Here is an 11072-nt window from a genome sequence, read left to right as displayed (position 1 = left end):
TTTATTATTAATAATAGATATGCAACAATAGAATTTAATAAGTTTTATATAACGTAAATAATCGTGAAAGAAGAAAAAGAATCATTAATAAAATTATTGATCGTTTCTTCGACTGTAAAAGAAAGTATTTGGATTACTGGCGCATTTTGTGTATATTATCAAAGGAAATATTCAAAATGAATAGAATACTTCGAAATCAACAATTAAATTACTAAATAAATTGCGATTTAAAATTCGCGAGAAAACTCGACGATTAAATAAATCGACAATAATTGGAATATTCGATTGCAGATGTGCGAATTAATAATAAATTTATAAAAAAATTAATATATGTATAACACTTATCATATTACAAGTTATTTCATTATAATAATTAATCATTTGGCTTTACATTAAGCTTAAAAACAATATCTACAACAAATTCTATAATGAACGAGCTATAAGAAATTAGAATAAGGTAAGTGAATAAGATAAATACGTGTTATAAGAATAAATTAGCATCAGATGTAATTGTTAGAATTTTTAATGTTCTTTCAATAAATTAGATAAAATTACAAGAGTGATCTTTTCTCGATCTTCTTTCTTTATAATATACTGTAATGTTTTCGCGATGAATGCAATACATTTCAAACGAATTTATTAAAAATTATTTAATCTATACCAGCTCATCCATTTTAAGGCAACAGATTTATCTACACAATCTCTACTATACAATCTCTACCGTTACCTTAAAATTAAATAAAAGTTTTTAATCACTCACCACGGCATTAATGTGCAGCAGCGGAGTTATCGTTATCCATATTATTGTTGTCATTAAAACTACGTCTAAAACATACAAATATAAAATTCATTTATAACAAGGCTGCGGAATTTCATATTCGGTGTGTAAAATAATAAGCAGATATAAATACATATGGGAAGATTTTATAAATTTAAAATTATTTTTTAAATAGAAATTTTCATATTTATAAAAATCTTTCTCTCTAATTTTTTCTTTAATTCCTTTAAATTATAAGAACCAATTATTATGCGTACGATTTATAACAATTGATATACAAATAATAAATATTCACCATCAGGTTGCTCCACCGATGCAAGATGCCTCTCCCAGGCCTCCTCCTCCTCTCATGTTGTTGGCGCGCGATACTTTGACGACACTCCCGCACTCGCGAGCGATATTTTTATATCGCTATTTTCGTTATTTTACGCGCGATACTGAACGACACTCCCGCACTATTCGATATGATTAAAAATTTTCTGTTTTGTCGCGCGATGTATATATTTAATATATATATACTTTAAACGGCACTCCCGGTTTCGGTACGAGCGAAAATCCCGTTTCACACAAGAGTCATCTTCGAGTTAAGGGTCCGGCTCTTTTGTTTCAATTTTTATTTTTCAATAACGAAGGATCGCGTTTCGATGGATGTATCATCGCCATATAGTTTCATGTTATTCATTAAGAGTTAATTAATTGTTAATTGTAATAGTCGTAGCGAATTATATGTCGATATTAATCGCGATCGCACTGTTAGAAAAAGAATTCAATAATACGAAGTGTTCCGTATCACTACTTTACTACTCGAATATCGCCGTGCGAATGATACAAGGTCTTCGCCTATGTAAACAATACAGCGCTACGTCATCAAGGCCGAACGTCGTGTTATTGACCTCGCTGCCGAAATATTTAACGCGTACTATGACGTACATATACGAAAATTGAATTTATATACAAGTATATTTTTAAAATCACACACACATGTACACACAGATTAATTATTTATTAAACGATTAATATACATCACAAGGCTTTCTATTACGTTAATTATTCGATTTTGCCATTCGATCAACGAAATATTCTTAATTATAAATATTAAAAGAATAATAATTATTGTTCCTAAGGATTGCAACAAAATGATAATTTATAATTTTGATTCCGGTCACACATCGATTCTTAATTGCATTCGATTCTATTTTTAATTAAATGAACACATCACGCGAAATACGTGTTTCGAAATTATATTCTCATTATATTCCAATCGTATAATCGAGTATTTCGAATAATGCAAAGAGCAATGATCAAATCAACTATTTATTAATAATAAAATTGTAACTTACGAATGTATTCCGTTTATCCCGTACGTTAACATCGCGGCAACAATGAATAAACTTTTAAAATAAATAATCAGTATATCGAAACAGTTTTACCGATTTAATTACTGATATAAAAACCGATCAATTGACCAGTTGGTGAAACTGTTTCAATATACTGGTTATTTTCTTAAAAGAATTGTTATATGACGAATTGATATATTATTTTTACGCGCGTCACGCGTTCGAACTCAATTTTGACTTCTCGCGGGAAGACTCGAATCGTTCGTCGAGAATCGATCCTTCAAAACGCGATTGTTCTGTATAATTTTTACAATTAGTGATTATTAATTTGTACGAGTTTTATTTACACAGCGAGTGGCGCGATTTGATTTTGATTTTAATTAATGTCGAGTGAGTCATAACTTTTTGAGATATATTGCATTATTATCACGTAGCAAAATGACAAAAGGCTTGGTGTAATGTCGCGAGTGTTGTACAAAGCGTAAATTGCTGTATAATCGTATGCTGATTAGTGTGTAATTACTTTTTTTGAATATCAAGTGAATATCATAAAGCAGAAATTTATTAATACATGTGTAGAATTTGTCAAATTAATCACTGATTCTTTTGAAGTTTTTATAACTATAAAGTTTTTATAACTAGTTTTATAACTATAAAGATTCGAAAAATATAGATGTTGCAATATATTTTAAGTCTCTTCCTTTATATAAAATATAAAGAATTCATATGTTCCATTTTAATATAGCTAACATTATTTTTATATATTTTTATTATAATTTTTATTTAATTTAAAATTTAATTTTTATTTAATTTAATTAAAAATTTTTTTTACTTTCTTGTTTTATATTAATTTTTATTTTTCAATTTTTAAATAAATTTTTAACTTTTTAATATTATTATTTTTGAAAATTAAAACAACTATTTTGTATAACTTTTTCAATTAAAATATTTGTATAATATTTTCAATTAAAATATTTCTATTTAACTTGTACAAGTTTTCTTCCTTGTACTTCTATTTATCTTGTACAAATTTTTATTCTTAGTTGGCACAATTTTTTTATATCACTACTTTTGTAGACAATATGAAAGTTGAATATAATTAGTTCATAAACTTGGCGCCCTTTTTTTACCTTTTTTTAAGAAGGTAAGTTTTTGAGGATTATATCACTTCTTTTTTTAGTCTAATTTGCTAAGAGATATTATATTAAAAGAAGTATATATATATATTATATTAAAAGAAGTATATATATACATATATATATACATGTATATATATACATATGTATATATATATATATATATATATATATATATATAGCTTTTATTAACAATATAACTAAATAACTACAGTAAGTACAGACGCGGAATTTTAAATTATAAAGGTATATTTTATTTTAAATTAATTATTAAACGATTGATCACGGAACCTTTTGTTATGTTAATGATTTGAATTTATTCGATTGGTTTATCGCGCTTTCCTGAAGTCAAACTTTTAATGATAATAATAATAATTTTATAATAAATTTTACAATATTTAGTTTTGTACTTTAAAAGACTTACTTAGTGCAAACTAAATAAATAAATAAATAAATAAATAAATGATGTTGAGAAAAAGAAAAAGAAAATACATAAATAAATAAATAAATAAATAATAGTGTGAAAAGAGAGAACATACTAATATTTTTATATAATAAATTATTATTATATTTATATATAATCAATTATTATTATATTTACAATTAAATTATTTACATTTTTATTTCTATTATTTACATTTTTATTTCTATTATTTATATTATTAGAGGAATATGTTATCCTCTGAGAACATTCGTGGACATTGGCTTTGTAGTTCATATCCACGTTTTCAATGTCCATAGAGGGAGTATCGCTTTCAAGGATCACCTAAAGGCCGTAGCACACACTTTTGCATAAGTGCATAACCATAAGCATAAGAAATTTGATTGGTTCATTTTCTTATGCATATACTTGGAGACCAATCAATTTCCTTATACTTATGGTTATGCGTTTATGCAAAAGTGTGTGCTGCGGCCTTAAAAGCAGGCCATAACATCTCAGTCTAGATCTCAGTCTTCTCTCTGGTTTGTCTCTCTATGTTATTTGGACTGTTTCATGGATGTATTTACAGATTAAGATTATGGTAAGGTTAAGATTATGCATAAAATTGGCGCCAACTCGACGACGCCTATTATGTTTAATCACAGACTTCTATATAATACACATATAGAAGTCTGTTTGTTTAATAAACGTGTATCTAATATTTTGATTGAACTTGTTCGCAGTGTCTGATAAAATAATCGCGATATCACATAATGGTTCGACGAAAATCCGTACCCAGGTTTATATCCCTCGATATTGTTAATATTTGCAAAACTTATCTTAACTGTGTGTGTTATGGTTTTCGTTAATTTCAGAATTTCCTTTATTTATTGTGATTATTTTCTATAGTCAACATAAATATAACATTAAAAGTACTTAATTGCTAATAATATTGTAGTATTGTATTGTCTGATAAAAATTTAATAATTTAATTTATTGTTCATTAATCAGCGTTGATTTCTGTTATTTTACATATCTTGATAGTTTAATATAAATACATATTTATTATTTCAGAACATTTCCATCTGAAGCGGAAGGAACAGAAAGAAACAGGGTAAATGACATTTACATTAATTATATATACATTTGTGTGTATATATATAAATTATTAAATTATATTCCCAATTATTATAAATAGGTAGTATGTCACTATTAAAATGCTGTCATCTAATATTTGCTTGTTATTGTTTAGACAAATGTAATAGTGAACAAACGCAAAAGGAAAAGCCGCGTACTGCAAGAAATTAAGCATCTAAGGAGGACTACGCACTTTCTTATACCCAGACTGCCTTTCTCACGATTAATCAGACAAATTATGCTGGACTTATTTCCAAGACAAGAAATCAACAAGTAAATATTTTTTTTAATTTTTATATGATCATTAAGTTAATTTCTATTAGTTTTTATCATTTTTTTATTAACTATGATTTCCTTGAGTTTACATCTTTTTTTATTTGAAGATATAATTGTGTTATTAATTAAAAAGAATTTTATCTTTTACATGCATATGCATTGAACGCTCCATGTATGAAACATGTAATAAATTATAATATATATGTATACATACCTCTTGTAGTTAATATTTTTGCAGAATATGCTCTATCCTTCTCAATTATATATATATAATATATTAGTATATATAAAATATAATAAAATATATATTTTCATAGAATATTTTTATATTATAATAAATCTGTATACTAATTTTTTTATACTAAAGTTTATAGATATTACTAAATTGAATTATAAAAAAAGAAAAAAAGAATTTACAAAGACTATTATATAGATGCTTAATGGAATCCATACAGTAAATGATAGATTAAAGATATGTAGATGTGATTAGAACTAATTTACAGGATACAAGCTACTGCCCTCGAAGCCTTACAAGAGGCAACAGAGATGTACATCGTACAATTCTTCGAAGATGCATTACTGTTGGCGTTGCACGCCAAACGGGTTACTCTTATGCGACACGATATGGTTTTAATGCGCAGATTGAGAGGCCGCTCAGATATTATCAATAGATAAAAATCTTATATTTTTTAGGTAAAATTTAATATATGTATCTTTTTTTCTACAATTAGAATTTTAAAAACTTTATTTTTTAACATTAAATTAAATTTTAATAATGAAAAAGAAGAGATACATACTAATTATATAAAACCTTGTAAAGTTTTGACGATATTATTTTAATAGATGAAAATTTGCTTCATGCTATTACGTTTAATTAATTAAATGGACAGTATAAAATATGAAACACTGAAATATTGGGAACATATTATATTTAAGGATTGTCATAATGACTAATGAAAAGTATTACGAATTAAACATATTTATTATATTAATATAAAAGCTATGTTTGATATTTTTGATAAAAAAACGAATAAAAAATTCAATTTCCAATGAACGCGATTTTTTCATGCAATATTTCCTCGAGGCATTCGAAAAAGGGAGTTGGAGAGAAGCAAAATAAAATTTTTAGCGAAATATTATTTCGCTAAATAAAATTTATTTTTACGAAACATTCAAATATCTCGATAAAACTCGTAACTTTACGAAACTTTGGTAAAATATACAGTTTTGCTATAATCAGGCGGATTTCTCTTAAACTACGAATATCGAAGCGTTGCCATTTCGATTCTCGGTGAGAATCGAGTATCAGCGATTGATACGATAAAAAAAACAATGTTAAATAATAAAATATCGCGCGACTTGAAAAACGATTACGATTCTATATCGGATGTTCGGTAATGAATGTGTATATTGCGCTAATGCATCTTACCATTTTTTTTCTGGTGACGATATTAAAATGTCAATAATTCACAATCAATTGAAAACAGAGATTTTAGAATAGGAAAGTAGGAATCGTGTAAATTGATGGTAAAGCTTTTTTTTTAATTAATTTTAGATGGGTTCTATTTTAATGGAATCTTAATTCAAAGTATAGCTACCAAGATATTTAAATTCGAAAATATTCTAAGAGCTGCAACAAAAAAAACAACGCGGTGTACATTTAATTAAATATTAATAAGAAAAAAATTTCTTTTTATTTATCGACTTCTTAAAGATCTTCTCAGTTTTCAAAAAGGAATGTCGCTTGTTCACGAGTTACTACCGAACATTCCGTACGCTTGTATATATGTTTCTGGTATTAGCTGCGACAAGAACAACCATAATTCGTGACTATGCGAGTCATACGTGGATTCTAATAGAGAAGAACTGTCTAGAAAAATAGTATTACAAATAACAATCTAGCCGCCTTAGCTAAACGTTCTCGATTCGTTTGCTTCTAACATACACAATGTAGTGTATATGTATAATGTATACAATACAATTCAACGAGAGAAAAATACAATACAAAAGGGCACCTGGAAAAGCAGCCTAAATTCACATTAACATATGTGTCCCATTCTGGGACTTGTATGAAGACACTTGTCGTATGTATAGGCACAACATTTCGCTATATACTTTCATGCTGCCTGTCATTGTACATAATGCGGATTACGAATTCCGCATGAAATTCAAAATATATCTTCGCATCGCGAGAGTAAATACGCGAAGTTATTCAATGCTGCGAAATTCAGAAATTGCCGACAGCAACAACCGCTGAAAATTTTCGCAAACAATGACTTGAAAGACACTGAAGACCTCCAAACAAAAAATATACTTCTTCGACCAAACTTCCTTTAAATAGAGTTTTTTAAAAAATGCGCCTTTTAATTTCTTAAACTAAATCTAAGATTTAGTGTAGCCTAGAAATGTCTAAAACACTTTAAGAAACTCAAACTTCCTTTCGCGTTTCTTTCTATATAAATACTTTTTTGATATCTAAATTTTTTTAAAAAGTCCTAAAACTATCAATATGACTCTGGAAACTTTTTAAACGGTTTTTTAGATATCTAAAATTCGCGCGTAATTGTTGGATGATAGAGACATTATTTTCATCCCTCAGACATCTTTCATAATATATCGCGCGCTCAATTTCCAATATTCGGTACGGTCCGCGGAATTAAATAACAAGAAGTTTCTCTTCGCTTCACTTCTTCATAAACGACCGCACCTTGTTCACGCACTTGTCCATGAAGTTTCGTTTGCGCTTAGGTTCTGCGCCTGCTGGCAATGATAACAGCGAACCCGGGCTTTTCGCAGTCCTGGACCCCCCATATTCATTTGACGAAATGCTTCCGTCAGAATCCAATCCCGCACCACAGCTTCTCGATGCTTTCAACAATATCGTTGATTTGTCGTCATTATAGTTGTCTTTTTCGTTGTTACTTTGCGTCATTAGCCTCTCTTGTATCGTTTCTCCAGTTCTTTGTTCTTCTACCTGATGCTCCTGATTTCCAAAGTGCTTACTCGAACTTGTCGAAGACTGCTCTGAGCTGGAATACCGACTCGGTTTCGGAGGACGTATTGATAAAATTTCTTTATCGTTTTTATTCTTATCCGAAGACGTTTGTGGGTCCTCCAATTCAGACTGGAATTCAATAGCGTCGGGCATTTTAGATTTCACTCTAGGAACCGGCCTTGGTTCATCCTTGGACTCAATACTTTCAATATTAGGCTTCTCTTTTGAAACAGAGATGGTTTTATCCTCCTCCGGATTTGTCAGTGATCGACTTTTCTCACGCTGCATTTTGTTTTGCTTCTCGCAGGACTCCTCAGCACCACTCTTCACATCTTCATCCAGAAGACCATCCAGACTGCGTGACCTCGGTCTGGGTCTAGGAAGCGGTGGTCGTTGAACGATCGCAGAGGAGACCGACATCTTTCGTTCCTGTTCCTGCTGATCCAGCAGTTCCAAAGAACGGGAACGCGTCGATGGCGAAGAAGGCTGCCTTGGCGGTCTGCGAGGTACTGCCGAAACACCACTGGCATTTCCGGAATGCGCGTGCATGAATTTGAACCGCGGCGATGTGGGTGGTAGGCCCATCAACCAACGGGATGGACTTGACGACTTTTTAAGCCTAGAAATGCAAAAACGCGAGTTGTAAACTTAAATTTTCAGTGCGTTTTATATATTTATCTGTTTATATATATGTTTTAAAATTTCTTTGATGTTAGGTATAAGAAGCTATATCTTCGCGTATTTTTATTGATAACTACAATAAAATTCGTTGCAATTAAGTTTTAAAGTGTAAGTTTCATATTAATTTTAAATCTTTGTTACTTGGTTAAAATCTATGATATATTGAGTCATTCAAAAAATTAATATATTTATATCTTTCCTTAAAAAATTTATATTTTAATAATTTTATATTTAACTTGTTTCCAAATTTTCTTATACTGAATATCGAAGATTTATTTGACACAATTACATTGTAAATATAATTGTATCAAGTTGAATCCCAATTGGACATCCACATAAATAATAGTGTTTATGTGTAGAAAAATTCTTGTATTTATTATATATATTTTTGAAAAATCTTCTTAATAAATTTTAATGCCGTCAAAGAATCTGTTATTAAAAAATTAAAATTAAGAATTCAAGTTAATTTCAATTTAACTATTTTTATAAATTTTTTACTTATTTTTATTTACTTTATTTATTACTTCTTTATTTTATTTATTTTTATTTTATTTACTTAATTTATTACTTCTTATTTTTAGTAAGCGAAACATAATTTTATTGAAAGAAAGAGGTTATATATATTGATTTCACACATAGACTGTAAACATTTAATACGATTAGACAAGATTCCACCTAAACTTCCATCTTAAACTATACATTTACAACAAGCACATACATGTAAAAGGACACAATTAAGGTTGAAAACGTACTAAAACGATATCAAGGAATAATTTAATGCAAAGGTCTGGCAAAAGCAACGAGATGATAACGAATTGACATCATTTAAACATTAATAAAGAATTTGTATCGCTGACCTAGTCATGGATTGTCATAGAGCGATTCGCAATCTCGGCTGCGTGAAAACAAAAATTAATATTGCGTTAGTAGAGCTTCAAGATCGAAATAGTAAACTCATTAATGACTAATAAAAATCCAATAATTCAAATTATTATAAAAACTTCTTTTTATCTATTATAATTAAATTGATTCCAATTATTTAAACTTTGGTTCCTTTAATTATTCTCAAAAATATTAAAAGTTTTGTTTTTTTTTTCGTTTTTTTTTTTCGGTTTATAATTTAATTATATAATCCAATTACTTAAACATTCTATCGTTACTTTCTATTATTTTTAGTAATGGAATTTATTAATAAATATGTAATTTGTAGTAATTCATTCAGCCTAGCTTCGTTAGTGACCAAGTCCAGACTTAGTGCTGCTCCAGTTTAATGGATTTTAAATATTTTAGATTTTCTGACGTTTTGACAAATCGATTCGCTCAAACTCAATATATTAGAACTATGTTACATTATCAGGAATAACTACCTGCTCGGTATGGCTGTGGGCGGGCCATCTAGTCAGTCTCGTCCGCACGTGGAATCTTTATCGCTGCCCCTGCTCTCGTTGCTATGCATCCGCTGATAGTTAGGCGGCTGTCGTATATTCGTGTTGCCCGGTGTGCTCGGCTGGGTTACGTCCTTGGGCGCCATGCTGCGCGGAATTCCGGCGGATAGCTCAGATCTTGCAGGTATCTCGCCTCGCATAAACCTTCACGTTGTGAGAAGTCAAAATAGGAGTTATTTTAATAGTTGTATACATTTTAAAGTATAATTGAATTATGCAGGAAAAAATTATATACATGATAGAATAATATTATAGATATAATGGAATAAAATTATTAAATAGTAACAGAAATATAATTATATGTTATATTAGAACAAGGGAGATTATTTTTTAGCGTCTTAACTATTGTCTTAGAAAATTGAGTCTTGCCTTTTTCTTTCTTGTTTCATGTTCTTTTAATTATAGGTACAAGAAAATTTAAAGATTAGATAAAAGATTGATTTTATTTTACCTTTCTAATTTATCTACGCAGGCATCTTGGTAGTCGTGAATCCAGCGGACACCGTTAAAGTGACAAACCGCTCGCATGTCCTCGGGAAGTTCCTCAGGTTCCGGCCATTGAAAGTTATCAATGATAGGGATTATGTTACATTGCGATTGCAATGCAGCAACAATCTCCTGCAAAATAATCGAACATTATAAAGTTAGCATATATTTTAAAGCAATTTATTTATTATTTAATATTTAATTTTTAATTAAATTTTAATTTAATTTTTGATTAAATATTAAATTTAATATTTTTAGAGCTAGAGATTTTTCTTAAAAATATTTTTTGGAAGATATCTTCTTTATTTTTTTAAATTCTTTAAAAACTGTAAATTTATAAAACAAATTTTTTTTTATATATAGAATTTTTAACCAAGTAA

The 11072-nt window shown here is 28.8% G+C and overlaps 2 protein-coding genes across 12 annotated transcripts in view; one reads left to right on the top strand and one right to left on the bottom strand.

Moving 5' to 3' along the window:
* Positions 1-4212: 4212 nt before the first annotated feature.
* Positions 4213-8600, top strand: LOC105248517 (histone H3.3). 3 transcript variants are annotated; one of them, XM_011253345.3, is made up of 6 exons: positions 4213-4273; positions 4416-4471; positions 4747-4786; positions 4925-5082; positions 5589-5778; positions 8388-8600. In XM_011253345.3, the coding sequence occupies exons 2-5, from the start codon at positions 4446-4448 to the stop codon at positions 5758-5760; spliced, it is 396 nt and encodes a 131-aa protein (XP_011251647.1). In that variant the 5' UTR covers positions 4213-4273; positions 4416-4445; the 3' UTR covers positions 5761-5778; positions 8388-8600. The 3 variants fall into 3 exon arrangements, with proteins under 3 accessions (XP_011251647.1, XP_011251644.1, XP_025262937.1); XM_011253342.3 differs by lacking the exon at positions 4213-4273 and having other exon boundaries at positions 4280-4471; XM_025407152.1 differs by lacking the exons at positions 4213-4273; positions 5589-5778 and having other exon boundaries at positions 4280-4471.
* LOC105248518 (sterile alpha and TIR motif-containing protein 1) overlaps positions 8519-11072 on the bottom strand; it is a 93894-nt gene continuing 91340 nt past the window's right edge. For 8 of the 9 annotated variants that reach the window (XM_011253350.3, XM_011253349.3, XM_011253347.3 and 5 more), the window contains 3 exons: positions 10658-10824; positions 10129-10350; positions 8519-8699 (listed from right to left, as the gene is read on the bottom strand). In XM_011253350.3, coding sequence (XP_011251652.1) covers positions 10161-10350; positions 10658-10824 — 357 coding nt within the window. In that variant the 3' untranslated portion in view covers positions 8519-8699; positions 10129-10160. Of the gene's footprint in view, positions 8700-9618; positions 9657-10128; positions 10351-10657; positions 10825-11072 lie in introns of all 9 variants that reach the window. The other variant, XR_002192424.2, reaches the window with a different exon arrangement.

This window comes from Camponotus floridanus, unplaced genomic scaffold (assembly GCF_003227725.1).
Source record: "Camponotus floridanus strain SB8 unplaced genomic scaffold, Cflo_v7.5 scaffold164, whole genome shotgun sequence".
Lineage (NCBI taxonomy): Eukaryota > Metazoa > Arthropoda > Insecta > Hymenoptera > Formicidae > Camponotus > Camponotus floridanus.
This window is presented reverse-complemented; position numbering and strand designations above follow the sequence as displayed.

Excerpts from the sequence above, each read along its gene's own strand:
- LOC105248517 (XM_011253345.3), top strand. The coding sequence starts at position 4,446 with ATGGTTCGACGAAAATCCGTACCCAG. Across the intron at positions 4,787-4,924 it reads AAGGAACAGAAAGAAACAGG|ACAAATGTAATAGTGAACAA; the intron begins GTAAATGACATT and ends GTTATTGTTTAG. Across the intron at positions 5,083-5,588 it reads CCAAGACAAGAAATCAACAA|GATACAAGCTACTGCCCTCG; the intron begins GTAAATATTTTT and ends ACTAATTTACAG.